The following is a 19,831-nucleotide window of genomic DNA, read 5'->3' on the forward strand; positions in this document are numbered from 1 at the left end:
TCCTTACAGAGGAAAACGCAGCCAGCCGGCTACCACAAGCAGGGCCGGGAATCGCATAAAAACACCACTTCCACAGTCCCCAAACGTAAAAACCCCGCCGAGAGCACGGTGCCGCTCCGCCTGGCCCTCAGCAAACCCCAAAACCCCGAGGGGATGGCGATCGGGGCCCCGCTCCCCTCACGCCCAGGCCCCGGGGGAGGCCCCGCCGCCGGCCCGGCCCCGCGGAGCGCGGGCTCCGCCTGCCGCCGCCGGGGCCGCCCGCACGGGTAGGGCCGGGGCCGGGGCCGGGCTCGGGGCCGGGGAGGAGGGCGAAGGGGACCCCGGATAGCGGGGGGGGGGCCTGAGGGAAACCCGAGGGGGTCGGCCGGTGCCGATCGTGGTCGTGGCTTTCATTTTGTTCCCCTTACGGCGCGGTGCTGAGGGCGGGTGGAAGGCTACGGAGGCGCTTGTTAACCCCCCCCCCCCACCACCCCCCCTTCTGCGGCCACCACACGACCCTAAAAGCCCAATTTTTCCCCCGTTTTCCCTTCAGAGAAGCCTCAGGACAGTCTATTCACACACGCTGCCCGGCTTCCCTGTGCAGGAGGCGGCCCTGACTGGGAGCTGGCGCGCATCCGGCCGCCGCTCCGGCGGATTTTCTAATTAAAACTTGTCGTACCTGTAGTGTTGCTCCCGGAGGAACCTTAATCGCCCTCACCGTGGCTTTTTTCTTTTTTTTTTTTGCCTTCTCCTGCTTGAAACTCCTGAAAATGCTGTTTCACGCCAGCCAGTCTGGGGCGAGACGCCGAGCGCCGCAGTTGAAAGGAGAAGCGAAGCCAGGCAGTGCCAAGCATGGGCTTTGAATCCTTCTCGTCACACAGTTATGAAATATAAGCGGTTAAACTTTGATCCTGCGTATCAGGAAAGCTGATCTGAGCTTCCCTGGCTTTCCCCGAGCCTCTGCCTGCTGCTGCTGGAAGGGTACAAACGCACGGTGTAAGGCCCCAGCCCGATTCCTTCTCTTTTTCGGCTTAGAAAGTATTAATCCATGCAACATCCTCATATAAAGGAAGAGAAACCTGTAAATCTGCCTTCTGGGGATGCGACGGATGCTTCTCGTTCCCTCCCACCCCCAAAGCCAGCTAATCGTGTGCTGCATCTCGCCGTGCTTCGGAGAGCCCCGTTAATGCGGCGGCGGAAGGGACGGCTCGCGCGTGGACGGCCGTGGCAGCTCCTCCAGAAAAAAAAAAAAAAAACCAAACCCGAGAAGGTGGCAGAGCTCTGGTCTTGAACGGTACTTGAAGCTCTTTCAGGCCCAGCACAGTTGAGGAACCTGAAGGCTGAGGTTGGAGTGGAAATACACCTGAAAGCGAGGTAGAAACTAAGACTGGAGCAAACGTATTCCCTAAGGGAAGACGTCCTCGGTCTCAGTCGCGCAACAGGCAGCGTTCAGAAGATTTGTCCGGCTCCTACAGACGGGCTAAGTTCCTTATTCAGACGATGGAGCACGTAAATGAACAGCTCCGCGTACAGCAGCTGTTGGTGCAGATCCTTCTGCAATAGGTGTCACTTGATCTATCCACAGCCTGGAAGCAACGCTGCAGAAGTAAAGCAGCAATTGCTCTCAAGGACGTCGTTGCAAAGGCAAAGGAGACCCGTGCACTCCTGCCTCTTGCAGTCTCTGAAAGTTTTTTTCGAGGGAAGCGAATCCTTTCCCTCCGCAGGGCTGGGCTGGCTACATCTGAGGTCCACAGCTTGGAAATGTCAGCGGTGGTTATTTGTTCTTAGTCATTCTTAAAAGGCCTTCAGAGGAAAGCGTGTGCCTTTGGGCAGGGAAAAATGGTTGAAGGGACAGCCGTACACCCGGAGAACAGGAAAATGTCAAGTTCGAATAAAGGGAAGGAGAAATAATACCGATGTTTAAGATAAGATCATTTCCCAGTGGTTGGTATATATTTCTTTAGGTAATGAACAAAGGCCATGTCTTAGGTTTGGGCTGGATGTTTGCAGCCTTTCACTGACTTGAAAAAGAAGTCCGCCTTTGACTTATTCTGTAAATATTCTGATGTCTGAAATTTGTAGCCTACTCCAGGAGATTTTTTACAAATATTTTTCAAGGGAAGGAGAATTTGATCCTCACTCTGAAGTACGTCAGGTGCCTTCCCTTAAAGCAAAAACATTTCGTTCTTTCCCAGCATGAAGAAAAGTTCGGTGACTTAAAATCTCTCTTTCAGGTGGCATATCGACACAATTACGATGTCGATGGACATAACTTTCCTCGGAACGGGCTCAGCGTATCCCTCTCCGACAAGAGGGGCATCAGCGTTAGTGCTTCGCAGAGAAGGCGAGTGCTGGCTCTTTGACTGCGGGGAGGGAACTCAAACGCAAGTGATGAAAAGCCATCTAAAAGCAGGTTAGTGCTGTCGAAAGGGGAAAAGTTTCGTGAGATCTAAGCAAAATACTTTGCCTTCGTGCTCGCGTTACTTGAATACATAACCAAACAGGCGCATCTGCGTATGGGCGGCGGTTGCCGAACCTGCTGTGCAGTAGTCCTTGATCGCTCTACGCTGCAGAATTGTGTTTGAGAACCAAACTCTTCTGAACCAAGCTCTTCCGAATTAATTCCTTCGGCTTTGCAGTTTCAAACAGGGAGCGGAGACTGGCTTTAAACTGGCACAGCTCTGTATTTGTCTGAAGAGACAATACCTGCTGTGAAGCTGCCTGTCAAGAGGTATTAAAAAGATAAACAAATAGCTTTTGTTTTCCAGTAAAGTTGTGTGCATGCTCGGCAGCTTTATTTTGGCACATCAAGTAGGAACCAGACTTGCCCTTCCGTCGTCGTGCTTTGGTGATCTACGTCAGCAAGAGCAAATTTCTGACTCTCGCAAGCAGGTTTTAAATGGAATTACCAGTTTATAAACACAAAGGTAACCTCCTGCTCCCTCAAAATCTGAAGCTGCCAGGGGATTTAGTGTACAGGTGAATAGGCCGAAGTAGCGATCATTACTAAATCCTTCTTAAATCAAAACAAACATTTGGTCTTTTCCATTGCTTAGTTTTAACAGATGATGAAAATGCTAAAACAGCTGCCGAGGCTTCCTGTCACGCAAAAAACTGTGGTTTTTTGGGTTCCCTGACATCTTCCTGCCCACAAACCGCAACACGGGAGATGCTGCACATTTTGGTGGTTGCCCACTTTGCAGAGAAGAGCACCCAGGAAAACATAAGCTGGCTACTCAAAGAAGGGACAGCAGGGTAACTGGAATAATATATCTGGTTGTGGTGTCGTTTTTGTTTAAGTATGACTTCCCTGGAAGGAGAAAAGGCCACCAAAAGACTTGGGCGCCAAAGGACACCAACAAACGCAGCTGGGATGTGAAGCTCAGATCTTTACGTGCAACTTTTCAGCCGTTTGAAACAAACCGGGAGGGAACCGTGAGGTTCTTGCGTTTTAAAGAACTTTGAAATCAAAAACCGGATGCTTTTTATATTTTTGTTTTTTTAAATTTAAGATCATTTCACGTGCTAAATTCCAAACTAGCAACGGCACAGAGTCCGCCTTATGTTTCATTCGTCCACAGTTTCCATGTAACGCATCGACCACTTTCCAGCACTTATTTGCATCTGAGTATGGCAGATGCCACCAGTCAATTCTGTTCCGTGCTTTTGGCACCTTTTGTTTAGCAGCAATTAAAACGTTGATCGCAGCAGCCTCTTCTTGACAAAACACTTGCAAGCCAAAATAAGCTTTGTGTTGAAACTCATCACCGTGGTGGAAAAAAAAAATACTTTGTGGTTTAGGATTTAGGTCTTAAACACTGGTTTATTTTCACTTCCCCCCATCCTCTTTTTCCACCTCTTGCCGAAAAGAGATTTAATTTCTATCTTTTCTTCCCCTTCTGTTCTTATCGATAGGCAGAATAACCAAGATTTTCATAACTCATCTTCACGGAGACCATTTTTTTGGGCTTCCCGGCCTGCTGTGTACGCTTAGCCTCCAAAGTAGCCCTGACCCGAACAAACCAGCCGTCGATATTTACGGACCAATTGGACTGAGAAACTTCATCTGGAGGACCATGGAGCTCTCCCACTCCCAACTTCTCTTTCCCTACGTTGTCCACGAGCTTGTCCCTACACGGGACCAGTGCCCTGCAGAAGAATTTAAAGAATTTTCTGATTTGGCCAGAGACGAGGCATCTCCCCAGGAAGCCCAGGGGAGAATTCTCCACCTGGATCCCGTGGAAAACTCTTACTTGCTGTTCGACAACGAGCAGCTGGTTGTGAAAGCATTTCGCCTGTTTCACCGCGTTCCTTCCTTCGGCTTCGTAGTGGAAGAGAAGCCCCGGACTGGTAAACTCAACGTACAGAAACTGAAAGACCTTGGTAACTTACTACGACTTATTTTACCTCTTTTTATTTTTTTTTTAATGCCTAAACGCATGCGTTCAAGCTTAGCGACTCCAGCTTTCAGCAAATTTAACACCGTGGGGTTCACAGGCAGCTGCAATCTTTTTCTGACAACCTTTCTAGGGTTTCTGTTAAATCAGGGCTGCTGCGTCGCTCTGTAATCCATTCCGATTCCGTCTTCTGTTTTCTAGTAAAGAGGTTTTAATACGTTTATGCCACCGCAGCAGTCTGACTTGGTGTGTAACACCGATGCCCCTTAATATCGCAGCCTGTTCTCCTTCTAAGAGGAGTAAACAAGCTCAGAAAGGCTTAAAAAGCGTACTGTGGCTTTCTGAGGAAGGCATGGCAGTGCGTTTGCATGAATCTATTGATTTTCATATGAGGAATGCAACTTTTCTTCAAAAGCACTTCCCGATAAGGTTACGCGCTCGTTAGTTGTACGAACTATATGAGTTGTCGGTTGCTGCTTATATTGAGGTCGTGTTTTTTCAGTAAGGCAGCTCTACGCGTAGCGAATCTCATCTCGAGCGGTATTTTCTTTCGACCTAACGCTCGCCGCGGTACTTACGGACTCTTTTGCCTCTCTTCGCCAGGAGTTCAGCCAGGTCCTTTGTACGGGAAACTGAAGAACGGAATGGCCGTCGTCCTAGAAAACGGGAGAACGATTTCTCCTTCAGATGTCTTAGAAGACCCCATTCCTGGCAGAAAAATCTGTATTTTGGGGGATTGTTCGGGGGTGGTTGGAGACGCAGCTGCGAGGCTTTGCCGCGAAGCAGATTTGCTGATTCACGAAGCCACGCTGGACGATACCCAAGAGGAGAAGGCCAGGGAGCATGGCCATAGCACTCCAAAAGTGGCATCTGATTTTGCCAAGCTGTGTAGAGTTAAGAAACTGGTCTTGACTCACTTCAGCCAGCGGTACAAACCAGCTGCGCAGGTAGGTGAGGGAGACACCGATGTCACTGAACTGAAGCGACAGGCAGAGGCAGTGTTAGGCGGTCAAGAAGTAGCGTTAGCCGAGGATTTTATGACAATAGAGATCCCGATGAAAAAGTGAAAACAGCGGTATTAGGGAATTCTGTAGGAAGACACAAAGTAGGAGGGCGCTGGTGGCACTTAAAAATAACGGTAGGGTTTCTCGCATCCAAATGAATTCACTTCTGTGGCACGCAGGGAATAGTTGCAAACGGGAGGGAGCACCAGGTACAGTTATCGTTGCTTTTGTAAAGCAAGAAGAAAGGATCCTCAAACGTCTGGAATTGGGAAGAAATGTGTAGGTGGCTGCTGCAGGCACCTCGCCTCTCCAGGGCAGGCACGAGCCCGGGGGTTTTGCTTAGACTGCAGGTTCCTAGAGGAAAGCACCGTCTTTAAACAACCCTCTGGAAGGTTCTGCGCCAGAATTCAAAGTATTTTCTCTGTTAGAAGCCTTTGAATAACAGCTGTTTCAAACTTCCATGCAGCATTTTGTGGCTATTTATCTGATTTCTATGCAGGAGGACTGTCGCTCTGAAACCAATAAAGCATTTCTAGCTCTGCCAAGTACTTGTAACCGGTGGTGGTGTTCGAGTTGAAAGCCTTGCATAACACTCCCTTTACAAAATCCCTTTGCGTACGAGCTTTTCTCATAAATAAACACAGTTCGGGCTTCCTGTCAAAAGTGGATCGCTCCGAATTCATGTAAAGGTCTGAAGTTTGAGCTCCGTTTGCGCACCTCTTCCCCGCGCCACTAAAGCTTTGAAGGTATGCTCTGGAAGTCTTTCGGCGGGTGAAAGCGGTCTTCCCTAAAGTGCTCCTCCAAGCACGTTTTCAAAGACGAATTCTCCTGATAAAAGCATATTTCTAGTTGTAGAAATACACCTGTGGGAGGAATTTCACCTGTTTCTGCAATGACTTTATTCCTTCCAGTTAAGGGACGCGTAGACCAGCTTTAAATTTATGTCCTTCTCTTCCCCGCGTCAAAACAAACCAGAAGTTGGAGCTGCCCAAACCTTAGCTCAATTTTCCGGTCAAAAATTAAATTGGTGTATTTTGAAAAAGGGATAGTAAATATGTTTCCCTTGCTGTGGGTTCCTGAAAGCTGAAATACTTAGTAACTTTCTAATAAACATGTAAAAATTTGGCAGGTTTTGAGCTGGTGAGAGAAGGAAGTTGAAGTTTGCGTATAAATTTTCTGTACTCTTCACATTTTCTTCAATAAAGAGTGTACTTGGCTGTAGTTAAGCAACAATCCGAAGAAAAATAGGAGTGTGGTTTCCTAATATTTGGCTAAACTAATCGAAATAAATCGGATTCTTATCCCTATCCTTCTGTAACTCGGAACCGAATTACACCAGCATTAATGTTTTGTATCTGTGCTTAAAATGCACAGAGGAAGCCTTCGATTTCTTTAACAAATACTTAGCGGGAAGAGTTGCGAGCTTGAGGGAGATGACTTCTGGAGCAGAAACCCATCGATCTCCGTGACTTCTCTCCTAAAAATGGTGTAAAGGCATCACAGAATCACAGAATCACAGAATCACCTAGGTTGGAAGAGACCTCCAAGGTCACCCAGTCCAACCTCTGACCTAACGCTAACAAGTCCTCCACTAAACCGTATCACTAAGCTCTACATCTAAACGTCTTTTGAAGACCTCCAGGGATGGCGACTCAACCACTTCCCCGGGCAGCCCGTTGCAATGCCTAACAACCCTTTCGGTAAAGAAGTTCTTCCTAACATCCAACCTAAAAGCCTGAAGACTACACGGTAGCACGTTCTCTCCATCCAGAAATTGTTTTGCTTTTGGAAGGTGGATAATATGCTGGGCGTTCGTAGCAGGTGCAGAGACCTAACATCACACTCTGCTCTTCGTAGCGAAGAGCTGAGCAGCCTCCGTCCGCTCCACGATCCCAAAGCGGGAGAAGAGCGGCGGCGTAAGAACGGTTTCGTTTGGGGCTAGGAGAGCGAGGAGAAGAGCGTCCCTAAGTGAACCAGAAGGCCAGGTCCTCTGCAAATATTAGGTCAAGTATGAGGTCCTGGCACAGAGTTGAGGTGTCCGTGCTTTTTTATGGCCATTTCTTCTGTGTGGGCCATCGAAAAAAGGAAATGCAGCTTTAATCTGCGAGTTCCCTGGCCTATATTAAGGCCAAATTGGCTACACGGCTGTCATTTTTACAAAGTTTCTTTTTTTTTGGATGTTGGTGAAAGGGGGTACGTTCCGTGCTGGGAATTCCTACGGGTTTTCTTTAATAGGTTTTAGCGTTGGTAATCAAGTTCGAGCCGTCTCTTTTTTAGCAGGCCCGCGTGGCTCCGCTTGCCACGGTCCGCCAAAAAATTCGGACCGAAAACTGTTTTCTCCACGCTTTTTATCTTCCCGTCGACCACTTGCTAATTACCGCGGCACAAAAATCCCTTCGCGTTAAAACGTTATCTGCCCGAGAGTCTCCGGCGTGACAGCACGTAAGCGATGGGCTAATCCGCTCGGAAGCTCGTTAGTGCTCCAGACGGCGATTTGGGCCACCTCGGGCGGCGAGAAATCCCCCGGGCTTGGCTTCCCCTTTTCGTCTTTAGACGCGTTCAAAGTTAAGAAACACTTCACCCTGGAGAGGAAAATTAAAAAAAAAAAGGGGGAAAAAAAATAAAAACCAACGTGAGAACCTGTGCAGCTCGTTCTCGTTTTAATCCTAACAGGCACGTCGAGGTGCTGAATTTCTCCCAGGCGCGGGCGGATGTTGTGGCGATGACGATTTCGGAGCTTTAAATAGCTTATTTTTCCAAATTTCTTCCGCTTCCCTGGAAGGGTTCCCCTAAATTTGCTTCCCTTTTAAGCCGGTACCGGCAGAGGGACGCGATAAATGGCGAAACCTGCTTTTTTATATATATATGGGAAATATATATATATATGGGAAATAAAACGGGAGGTTTAGCAACAGCAGAGGCAGAACAAGTCGCAGGAATTCGATCGATTTTGGCGTTTGGGGCTTGAACGTGCCCCGTTAAACTGATCGCTCCAGCCCCGGCTTTGGGTATCGGGGGAAACGTTTGCATCGAAAGGGGTTTGTAGGGCCGGGGTTTGGGGTTTCGTGGCCGAGCTGGCAGCTCGCTCGCACCTGCTGCTAGGACTTTGTGGAAGCCTGCCCTGAATTTCCTTACACCCGCTTCCCTTTTTCGCCTGTCCCCTTCCAAACAAAACGTCGCCCCTAAACACGGCTGCCCCGTGGAAAGACGCCCCAAAGGCGGCAGCACCGGCCCCAAAAGCCTCAGCCCCTGGTGCCAGGTGGCGTTTGGTGGGGTGCCTCTGTGGGGTTTTGCATTTATGGGGCTTGAATTTAATGGATTTGCATTTATGGGGCTTGAATTCGAAGGGCTTTGCATTTATGGGGCTTGAATGTGAAGGATTTTGCATTTATGGGGCTTGAATTTTGGCGGTTTTGCATTTATGGGGTTTTCACTTAGGGGGTTTGCGTTTGTAGAGCTGTGCGTTTCTTGGGGTTTCGTTCGTGGGGTTTTGCGTTTGTGGGGTTTACATTTATGGGGTTTGTGTTTGTGGGACTGTGCGTTTCTTGGGGTTTCGTTGGTGAGGTTTGGCGTTTGTGGGGTTTGGCATTTGTGGGGTTTGGTAGTTGTGGGGCTTTGTAGTTGTGGGGCTTTGTAGTTGTAGGGTTTTGTAGTTGTAGGGTTTTGCAGTTGTGGGGTTTTGCACTTGTGGGGTTTGGTAGTTGTGGGGCTTTGTACTTGTGGGGTTTTGCACTTGTGGGGTTTGGTAGTTGTGGGGCTTTGTAGTTGTAAGGTTTTGTAGTTGTGGGGTTCTGCACTTGTGGGGTTTTGTAGTTGTGGGGTTTTGTAGTTGTAGGGTTTTGTAGTTGTGGGGTTTTGTAGTTGTGGGGTTTTGTAGTCGTAGGGTTTTGTAGTTGTGGGGCTTTGTAGTTGTGGGGTTTTGTAGTTGTGGGGTTCTGCACTTGTGGGGTTTTGTAGTTGTGGCGTTCTGCACTTGTGGGGCTTTGCACTTGTGGGGTTTGGCACTTGTGGGGCTTTGCACTTGTGGGGTTTGGCACTTGCGGGGCTTCCATCCGCAGGCTTTGCCCTTAGAGCGCTTACCCTCGCAGGGCCGCGCGCCCGTCGGGGTTCCGCTTGCGGAATCGCCTCAGCGGCTGGCCCCGTGCGGGGCCGCCCCGCGGGCCCGCCCTTTCCCAACCCCTCGCGGCGCGGCGGTTGCCCGGATGTGGCGCATGCGCGGCGGCGGCCCGGACGTGTCGGCGGCGGAGCGCGAGCGGCCGGAGCGCGGCCCCCCCGCCCCCCGCCGCCATCACCGGCGGCCGCCGCCGCAGCCCCGGGGCCGTGACGGGGCGGCCGGGCCCGGCCCTGCCCTGCCCTCCGCAGCCGCTCAGCGCCGCCGCCGCCGCCGCAAGCCGGGGCGGGGAGGGCGGGCCGGGGCGGGGGGGCGGCTGAGGAGGAGGAGGAGGAAAGAGGAGGAGGAGGAGGAGGAGGAAGGAGGACGAGGCCCGGCCCTGCTCTCCGCGCCGCTCCGCCGCACCGGGGCCGGCCCCGTCAGCGCGGCCGCGCCCGGAGAGCGGCCCCAGGTAACATCCGCGCCCGGCAGCACGCTGAGCCCCGCCGGGACCCCCCCCCCACGCACACACTTCAGGCCCGGGGGGCTGCCCCCCCCCCACAGGGCTCCCCTCAGAGGCGCCGCTGTCACCCCCCCCCCCGCCCCCTGTGGCGGCCCGGGGCTGTCCCAGGGCCCCTGGAGGGCTCCGGGACCTCCTCCGCTAGGCCTGGTCCCCGCCGTTCCCCGAGCTCCTGGCCGTGGTTTCCGTGCCCAGCTCTTCCCGGCCCTCCTCTGCCCGCGAAGGAGCTCCTGGGATTTTGCTCGTTGCATAAGCACGCTCCTTCGATCCGCCGCCGACGGAAAGTTTGCTTTCCCCGGAGCCGGGAGCCCGCAGAGAAGCGGTCAGCTAACTCCCCTCCAGCTGCTCGGGAGCCTCCTTAGCAAAGGAGCCTCCGAAGGCTCCTCGCACAATAGGCGGTCGAGTTGGGAGCGAGGAGAACAAAGGTTCGCCGGGCAGCCCCTTAGGGTCCGCCGGGAACATCGGGACGCCGTTTTCCCCACGTCGCTATCCTCCCAAAAAAACCCCACTACTTTGGCTCAGGGCTGGGATTCGCCACGCTTCCTTTACCCGGAGTTGCTTCTTGATTTTTTTTATTTTTTTTTTTTTCCCCCGAAGCTCGAACGCGGAGAACGTTATCCCCGCGCCGATTGCGACGAGGAGCAGATGTTATCTCGCGCACCTAGCGCCGGGGTATCGAAACGTTGGCTGCGAGCGAGGGATCGGTGCTCCTGCCTGAGCGAGGCTCCGCTCTCGTTGCTGGCTTCAGCCGCAATTGTTTCCTCTGTTTGTGAGGTTCGGGCAAATTGCTGTTTGCCCTCGCCGAGGGAAGCCTCCTGCGGGAAGATGGGGCTTGTAGGATGCTCCGAGGAAGAGCCCAGCCCAGGTCCTGTGGCGAGGGGCCCTGCCACCTGCAGCTCGCTGCGCGCGGGCTCTTTCCCTTTTCCCCTTCGCCCCTTCCTCGCCCGCCGGTGCTGGGATAGGCAGGGGGACAGGCACCGAGTCCCCGCTGGGGTGGCTCGGACAGAGCAGCTGAAAAGGGGTTCGCTGCCCTTCCTCGTCTCGTGCTGTAACGTCCAGTGGTCTTCCTTCTCTGACCGTACAGAAGCCTGTATTGAAAAGAGGAGTTTTTTTTTGAGCTGGGTGCTTTCTCAAAAACAAACAAACAAACAAAAAAACAACAGACAAAGGGAGGGAAGGGGAAGCCAAGAGGCGAAGTGCACCTCTGTAGGATTTAAAATCCGTGCACGCGCAGCTGTACCGGCAGAGTGGTGCCGCCTTCTCCATCCTGTCCTGCCCCCCCCCCCCCCCCCCCCACGCGCTCAGATCGGAAGGCGAGATAAGGATTTTGTTTTTTTTCCTAACCGTGCACTTGCTTTAAGATGGACTAGTCGCCCCTCGGAGCTGTCGTAAAACTCTTTCTCGGTATTCCGACGAGCGCCAGCCCTCGCCGTGCAGAGCAGAGTTAGCGTAGCGCCTTTTCCGTGCTCTTCTCTCCCTCCTCAATGCGAATTGTTCTCACGTCTGCAAATGTTTCGGTCCCGCTCGCCCCCGTGGGCGAGTAGATAACAGTCTGCTGGAAAGTCTCCGCAGGCGAATCGCTGCTTCATATCTTCATCGAATCGCGAGCTGCCTTTTGTTTCATCAGTTTACGGATTTCCTTTTTTTTTTTCTTTTCTTTATCGTCTGTATCACCGCTGCGTTATTGGAAGAGCAAAACTCCGGAGCCGCGTTTCGGCGGTTCGGAGCACTCCGCTGCACGCGCTGCTTTTCCGCCGCCTTTGTGTCGGGCTAATTTTGGAGGCAACCGAGCTTATGCAAGAGCCTCGCTAGGCTTTTATTCGCGTGAAACGTTTCTAGCAAGGTGGCAATTCGGCTGCTATTCTGACGAGCCCGTTCGCTCGCGTTGTGTTAGCGCTGCCTGGGATCAAAACGCTCCAAATCCCTGACGGGGATGGCTGAGAGCGGGGCTCGTGCTCCCACGAGCAGCTTCAAGCAAACAACGCTTATTATTATTTTTTTTCCCTTGGGTATCTTCTCCAGAAAAAAAAAAATCCTTTAGGTTTACGACTTGGAAATGAAGTTTGATCGTTAGGATTTTATTTTTTTTGGCATTTATTTCCCGTCCCCTGCTATTTGGGATGTTTGGCGCCCTTCTCCTGAGCATCTCTGGGCTTTCACCGCCGTATCGGGAGCTTCTTGCCTGCGAGGCTGCTTCCCTTTGGCATCGAAAGCTTCCCAAAAGTCCGGCGTTACCCTTCCACCTACACAGAAACGGTTCTTCCAGTTGCGCCGAGGACGCCCCGTGCGTGTATTTACATAAACACACATAAATATAACGCTTTGCTTTTTAAAAATACACCACTTAACGTTTCCTTTTAAAACCTAAAATGTCAAAAACTGCGATTCGGTCGCTCCTGACGACACCGCTCCTCGGCGCGCCACGTCCAGCCACCAGCCTTAAGGCTCTCCGCTTCTCTCTCGGCTGGAAAAGAAGCGGTTTGCCGTGGAAAACGAGGGATAAAACACGCTGAGAAAGTGACCTGGAGCGGGGGGGGGGGTAGTTTTTGGCCTTCCGCCCCTACCTTAAAGTAATTATCCGGTGGCATTTGGACCGGCGCATTTTTAGAGCCGGCTTCCTCGGTGAATTCGAGCCCTGCGCAGCTGCGCCTGGCTCCAACCCTACTGGAAACGAGGCGGGTAGTGTGTCACGGCCCCGGCGGGGCCGGGATTAACCGCCTTGCCCGAGCTCTGTCGGCTTGCAGCCCGCTGGATCGTGTTCCTCCGCGCTGCCTTCCCCTCGCATCGCCGGCCGCCGGTCGTCTCCGTTAAGCGTGCGGCGTCCCGCCCGGGCTTTGGGTTGGTTTTCTCCCCAAACCGCGAAGTTTGGCTTCTGCCGGAGGTGGGTAGCGTGCCGAGAAGCGAACGAGCTCTAATAAAGACGCAGGGTGGGCGGGAGGGTTCGGGTATTTGCTCAGCTCTGCGCCACTCTCCAAGGGGAGAGCCCGAGTTAATTTTTTCGTAGCGGTCCGCTGAGAGAGGAGCGTGTTTGCTGCGGGTCATCGGGGGTGTTTTTAGCTACCTGGCGATCCTAGCTGCTTTTTTTTCCAGACTCACCTCCTCTCTCGAGGTTCCCATTCACGTTACGGGACGTAGAGTGCCTTTTGATATATATATACGTTTTTTTTTTCAAGTTAAATGACTTTCCTTAAGGTACTTCGAAGCTCTTGGTGCCTTTTCCTCCCGTGCTCCGCTCAGGTCCCGTTACAGACGCGCGCGGGATCCTCGGAGTTGAGCTTTGCTCCGGCGCTGTCTCCCGCTGCTTTTTTCTTCACGGTCCCGTCTCTCCTCGCCACCCCTTGTCCCAAAAGTGGAATCCCGAGCGGGATGCGAGTAGGGCTCACATCCAGCGGGCCCAAAATCACTCAAACACGATGTTCTGCTGGATGTGAGCCTTGTCTGCGAAGGCTGTCGGCTGAAAACACGCAGCGGTGAGGTGGCGTCTCGCTTTTATTTGCACGCACGCGAAAGTAACGCAGTCAGAAGGCGTCAGGGCACCTCCTGAACGCGTCACTCGATCGAAGGTAGGCTCCTCGAGCCGTTTCGGGGAGCGTTTCGGTTCGCGGAGCGGGGCTTCTCTGCAAAAACGCTCTTAAATGCTTCAGGTGCTTCCCGAGAAACGTCGCGGCGTTTGTCGATGCGCCGCTAGCCGCTCTCTCACCCGCTTTCCGGGGCTCCAAAGCCCGAGATGAAACGCGGCGTGGGGAGGGATTCGAAGGGAAGCCTCCCGAATCACCCCGCAGTTGCAGCGTCGCAAATCCCCGACAAGTGGCCCGGCTTTGTAAAACTGCTGAGCGCTCACAAGCTCCTGTCGAGTGCGGTGGCAGCTGGGAGGGGGGTGACTCAACGTTTCTGAAGATCGTGCCGCTTGAACGAGGATTTCTTTGCTGGAGTTGCTTCCTCCGAAAGCCGGCGAGCGAAATTCTCATCCCGTAGTTCAAGGGGCGCGCGGAGCCGCGTGCCCGGTGCTGAGCGTTACATTTAAGGCTCTTTGGGCTTCATCTGGTCGCTCATTTCGGATTATTTACGCGTGTCTAATCCGGGATGCCGCCTTACGGTGAAGGAGAACGATGTCCCGGCGAGCTTTTCCAGCTTCACGCGAGCGCGGGTTGCCATGGAGAACGACTGGCAGAGTTCAGCGTGACTTTTAAAAGAGGCTTACCGAGTCGAAGCGCTGGAAAAAAAAAAAAATAACTAGCACCGAGGGAGAAGCTTGAACGGCGAGGTGAGGCAATCCTGCTCAAACTTCTAGGGATTTGTCCTCCCGCGGGAGAAATCGGGCCCCGGAGCATCTTCGCTTAACTTTTGCGAAGAAGGCAGCGGCGTTCGTTTGAGAAAGGTGTGGTTTTTTTTATTAAGGAAAGTTTAAATTCAGCGACGTTGACGGTTTGTATTTGCTGCCGGCGTCCTACAAAGGTCAGACCACGTAGCTGGTAGGGTTGTGGCGGTGGGGTGAGTGCCTCCAGGCAGAGCTGGCTCGAAAGCGGCTTTCGGAAAACGTTAGGCTCCTTTTTTTTTTCTCTTGCAAACGCTCAGCACCCGCGTTTCTGGGTAAAGCGCGATAAAATGCGCTGACCGGTTCGATCGGGATCGCCAAAATCAGGCCAGCTCTTCCGATTCCGCGAAATGACTTGAGAAAGAGGAGGGCTGCCGTGAGAAGAATGACACGGCGACCAGAAACGACTGCGAATGCTTCTTTCTAAACGAGTTTGAAGGCTAAACGCGTAAGGGGGAGCTTACTCCTTGTTGTACATTTAGTGCAGGCAGCTCTGTTTGACGGAGACCGTTTGGAAATAGGATTCTCAGTGGCTTCACTCGCTTTATCTTGATCCAGAAGGAGCTGGAAGCAACCGAGGGAAGAGATCCTGGAATTCTCGACTAAAAAGATAGGAGCGGTGTTGATTAACGGGGAGTTGAGCTGATGGCCAGTTTTTGCCTTTTCCCATTAGCAGGAGTCTGAAGTCGGCACCTTGCTGACTCAAGCTGACGATGAAATAAGGGTGACAGATGATTCTGGTTTGCATTGGCGCTTCCTGGCTATCCCAAATTTTGTTGAAATCAGCGCCCCCCCGATTCCCAGGCGGTGTTTTTTCCTTTGTTGCATCCCGCCGGCGCAAAACGTAGGAGATCGATGCCCCTGGCCTCCTTTTCCTGACGCAGCGACTGTTCACCTAATAACCCCTGCCTTTCTAGATGTACATCCTCCGTGTACATGGATATAAACTTTTATTTAACTGCTGTTACTAGGGGAAAAACCAAAAACCTCATTTCTAAACCTGTGCAAGCAGTGTCTTAAGCATGTTTTAGCTATCACGGGACAAGCAATACAGATTTTTTTTTTTTTTTGATGTGCTTTTAATATCCTGCACTTAGCTTGCAAATAAAAGAAGCAAAAAGCCACAGACTTCCTTAGAAACATGATCTGCAATTTGTTAAAGAAACAATTCTAATGTAGATATTTTTTCCTCCTAGGTTTTACCAAGAGACAGTACATCTAACACTTAACTTGGATCATCTCTTGTTCATCAGCTTGAAAGTCATAACAGCCCCCAAAACTGACATTTGATCTGAAAGAGAAAGCTGTGACAAATGGACAATATGTCTATTACTAACACGCCAACAAGTAATGATGCTTGTCTGAGCATTGTTCACAGCTTGATGTGCCATCGCCAAGGTGGAGAGAGTGAAACTTTTGCCAAACGCGCAATTGAAAGTTTAGTTAAAAAGCTAAAGGAGAAAAAAGATGAATTGGATTCTTTGATTACAGCTATAACCACAAATGGAGCTCATCCTAGCAAGTGCGTTACAATACAGAGAACGCTGGATGGGAGGCTTCAGGTTAGTACAAGTGAAAAATCAGATGTTTTCCTCCTAGCGAAGCTGGAGCAAAAGTGAGTGACGCAGGATCCTAGCGTGTTGAGGAAGAGTAGCTCTTCTGTCGCGTTCCCCCTCCGCCCCTCGCCCCCGTTTGTAGGCGTGTTTTTGCGGCTGGAGCTCTGGACTGCTGCAGTAGTTGATTTTTTTTTTTTCTTCCTTCCCAAAAGGAGCAGAAGGTGGTGGAGCAGCCGTTCTAAACGAGTGTGTGTGTGTGTGTGTGGCAGTAAAAAAACAAAAAAACAAAAAAGCAGGGTCACGTAAACAAATTCGGCTGTTTATCCCGGTATTTTCACTACAAGCTTCTGTTCACTCTGTGTTGGTCAGCAGTGGGAAGAAAGACCTGTGATCCCTTGCTAAGGTACTCCGAGGAGTCTGCGCTGAGGGTGTACGTTAGCCTTACGTCGTCAGGACTCAGTACCTGCATAGCTTGGGTCGCGATTGACTCGTTCCAGGACAGATGTTCATGTTTGCTGGCTAGCTTTCTGTCTACCCTCGAAGCGTTATTTTTTTTTCATTTTTTTTTTTTATTTATTTTTTGTCAGTATGTAACGGATTGGCGTTCTTCTCCTTGGAAATTCCTTCCAGTGGTAGGTTAGCGCCTCGTTCCTCTTCTTCTGGGGCAAAGCTCCTTCATCATCCGTGGTGGGGAAGGTGAACATACACACGACATTAAGCACAAATTCTGCTTCTGCCATTTTGGACGCAGTCTTTTTTTTTTTCTTCTTTTTTTTTTTCCCTTAAGAATCACGGTGTTGACTTAACCGTAGCAGAACCCTACCAGATACGTATTTCTGTTGAGCACAGAACTCGAGTAAAACTGTACCACCTTTTTTTTTTTTCCGCCCCCCCCCATATTTTGATAACGGAGACAGGTTGTGTTGTTGGCTGCCCTCTTCCAGCTTCGCTCCTCGCTAAGTAAAGGGCAGTGCCGTGCTACTTTCCCAATCAACTTTTGTGTCTAACTTTTTAGGTGGCTGGTCGCAAGGGATTCCCTCATGTGATTTACGCTCGTCTTTGGAGGTGGCCTGATCTTCATAAAAATGAACTCAAGCATGTTAAATATTGTCAGTATGCTTTTGACTTAAAATGTGACAGTGTCTGTGTAAATCCTTACCATTATGAGCGTGTAGTATCGCCTGGCATCGGTGAGTAGACTTTTGACTTCGGAACGGAACAGTGGTGGGAATGAAATGTCAAATGTTTTCCCTTTGAATGTAGAAAATGAAGACCTCGTTAGAGAGTGAACTTTTAATGATCTGATTATAAATTGTTCTCGTATGTTCTTGCACATCTTAATGGAATTATTCTTTTACCTCTCTTTCAAATTTTAAAGAACGGTTTGTGGCTTTTGTTCGAGCCTTCGTTTGCTTCACACACAGTTAATGTGTATTCTAGAAATAATTTAGCACGGGGAGTTGTGTCATGGTGGAGGGGAACAGTATCTAACATAGCATATAGTCTATAACAGCAATTTGTAAAGGCTTAGAAAATTAATGTTCAAACACTGTTAAAAGTTATAATTTTCCACACACACCTCTTTCTTTTTTTCTTTCTTTTTTTTTTAAAGATCTCTCAGGACTGACACTACAGAGTTCTGGTAAGTAGTTCTGTTTACTGTCGCGTTTCTATGGGGAATAAATTTTTTAAAATACTCTCCTGTACGTACACAATTTATTTCTACGTATAGATGGAGGATAAAGAGCAGACGAATGCCTTTGTCTCTCCACTTTTGGAAAACAAACTACGTGGTGTATGAGAGGCAAGCGTATCGATAAATTTAACTAGAAGCCTCAGCTCAGTTTGCAGTTGTTTTCTCTTTCCATTGCCTGCAACTCATAAACCCCAACAAAATGAAAAAAGTACACCTGTATAATTAACTAATTAGCTGCGTTGGGTATAATAGATGCTTATTTAATACGTAGTTTAACAAGCGAATGGCAAGATCTGCAAACAATACACGTTCTAATTAATATGCAGTGGAATGAAGGAGATGATACTGTTACCTCCCTGAAAACTGAGAGAAATTGGACATTAAATGTCCGGTGGATCTTACTCAGAAGTCAGATCGTGCAGCTGATAACTGCTGTATTTCAAAACAGATTTTTTTTTCTTCCAGAAGAAGCTCAAAAGATAAGAAAGTTTGAGTAATCCCATATTTTTAGCACGTTATTAGAAGTGTTTAAGCGAAAATGACTTAAAGCTTTTGAAGTGAAGGTTGATTTATTTGACTTAGTGCTCATCTCTGCTAATTTGTGTTGTTAGCAGTGTCTTCTGGAAAACAATTCTTTCGTACAGTATCAAAGCTTACTGGCCAGCAGTTAAGTACGTAACCTGTTTCCTTGTCACGCTGCTGTTTTTGGAGCAGGAAACAGAAAAATGACCGTCAAGATTTTAATATATGTAAGGTTGCTTTAAAAATGAACATGGAAATTAACGTAGTGTAAGCGTTTTGCTTGGACGTGCACAAAAGGATATATAGAAATAAGTTTTGGTGGCAATGGTAGTAACTTCCTTACGCTGCGTATCGTTTCTAGTCAATTTTGATGGGAGTTTAAATGAAATAAGTGGTTTGCTTTGCCATCCGGTGCTTATTTGTAATTTAAAAGATGTTTCTCTTGGTGCCTCAGAATTGTTTATATAGGTTAAGTTCTCCCCCCGGTGGTTTCGTTAGCATTGTTACTGCTTGAAAGTAGTAGCGCAATTTACGGCTAAATCTTGAAAATTAAGTTTGCTCCGCGTGTTTAAATGTTCGTTTCTTTGCAGCTCCATCAAGCATGTTGGTGAAAGACGAATACGTTCACGATTACGAGGCGCAGCCATCGTTGTCTTCTGCTGAAGGACATTCGGTCCAAACCATCCAGCACCCGCCGAGTAACAGGGCATCTACGGAGCCTTACAGCACCCCGGCCATGTTAGCTCCTACCGAGGCTAGCACTACCAGCACCACTAACTTTCCCAACATTCCTGTGGCTTCAACAAGTAAGACCATCGAGCTTATATGCAATACTAAACCCGTCAAAACGTGAAAGCTCAGAGATAACCACCGGTTTTGCCAAAGCAGATCTTGCTTTGGAACTACGCTGCTGCCAAACCGCATTGCTAAAGCGTGTGGCGGTATGATCTGTGCAGTCTTGTAAGCGTTAAAATAAGGTCTTAACTTGCAGAGTAGTTTGAATAAGTTTGCCTGCTAACCCTGTCTTTTTTCGACGGACACTACCTGAATGTTGGGAGACTGTTTCGGATGCTCCAAAGGTTCAGTGATGCCATGTTAAGGTGTTGACCACTGACAAAGTATGGCTGTTAGGGGAATAAATGCTGCAGGAACGGAAGAACCTTAATGTTTTATTACGACAGCAAGTGGGACAGCAGACTTATTAGTGGGCGGCAGCATAGAGACGTTTCCAGACAATTCTTTAGTGTTCTGCTAAAACTGTTTTCCAGTTTTAACGTGACTTTTTAAAAAATGGTCCAGCGTACTGCCAGAGTTGCAGCCCTGCTTAATACATTTGTGAGTCCAGCGGGGTGCTGCGGTGAAGTTTTTCCTGCTGGTCCGTATTTGGTACAAGTGGAAGGATCTGGTTTACCAACATCCAAGCTCATTCCTCGGTTTAGGAGTCCCTGTTAGATACACAACGTCCTGCGGCACTAATGTAGGGGAGCCGTGAAGTGGGAGGGGGGTTTCACGTGCTCTTCATCGCTCTAATATCGAGACTGCGTGAACGTAATGGATTTCATCTTATCAAATTTTAGGGTGACATGGTGTTTCAATTACGTTCTTTAATTTTAGGCGAGGACTTCTTTGTTTAAACCTAAAAATGGTTTGAGGTTCGATGTCTGTAGTTGTCTCCAGTAGGAAAAAAAAAGAAAAAGGATAGGTGATTTAATTGTATTACGCTCAATAACTTTTTCTCATCATTGCTGTAAT

The 19,831-nt window shown here is 49.7% G+C and overlaps 2 protein-coding genes across 12 annotated transcripts in view; both read left to right on the forward strand.

Annotated features, from left to right (window-relative positions):
• Positions 1-13: 13 nt before the first annotated feature.
• On the forward strand, positions 14-5,925 carry LOC310888646 (zinc phosphodiesterase ELAC protein 1-like). Of its 7 annotated transcripts, none has more exons than XM_083815553.1 (5): positions 206-266; positions 767-1,538; positions 2,214-2,392; positions 3,895-4,362; positions 4,980-5,925. In XM_083815553.1, exons 2-5 carry the CDS (start codon positions 1,480-1,482, stop codon positions 5,441-5,443), a joined length of 1,170 nt encoding a protein of 389 aa, XP_083671679.1. In that variant the 5' UTR covers positions 206-266; positions 767-1,479; the 3' UTR covers positions 5,444-5,925. The 7 variants fall into 7 exon arrangements, with proteins under 7 accessions (XP_083671678.1, XP_083671679.1, XP_083671680.1 ...); XM_083815554.1 differs by having other exon boundaries at positions 217-266; positions 771-1,538; XM_083815552.1 differs by lacking the exon at positions 767-1,538 and having other exon boundaries at positions 14-266.
• Positions 2,283-19,831, forward strand: part of LOC310888645 (mothers against decapentaplegic homolog 4) — a 29,432-nt gene continuing 11,883 nt past the window's right edge. For 2 of the 5 annotated variants that reach the window (XM_083815548.1, XM_083815551.1), the window contains exons 1-5: positions 9,802-9,942; positions 15,502-15,867; positions 16,877-17,051; positions 17,474-17,503; positions 18,670-18,885. In XM_083815548.1, coding sequence (XP_083671674.1) covers positions 15,619-15,867; positions 16,877-17,051; positions 17,474-17,503; positions 18,670-18,885 — 670 coding nt within the window. In that variant the 5' untranslated portion in view covers positions 9,802-9,942; positions 15,502-15,618. Of the gene's footprint in view, positions 2,393-9,567; positions 9,943-15,501; positions 15,868-16,876; positions 17,052-17,473; positions 17,504-18,669; positions 18,886-19,831 lie in introns of those variants that run through there. The other 3 variants (XM_083815547.1, XM_083815550.1, XM_083815549.1) reach the window with 2 other exon arrangements.

Source organism: Anser anser, assembly GCF_964211835.1.
Source record: "Anser anser genome assembly, chromosome: W".
Lineage (NCBI taxonomy): Eukaryota > Metazoa > Chordata > Aves > Anseriformes > Anatidae > Anser > Anser anser.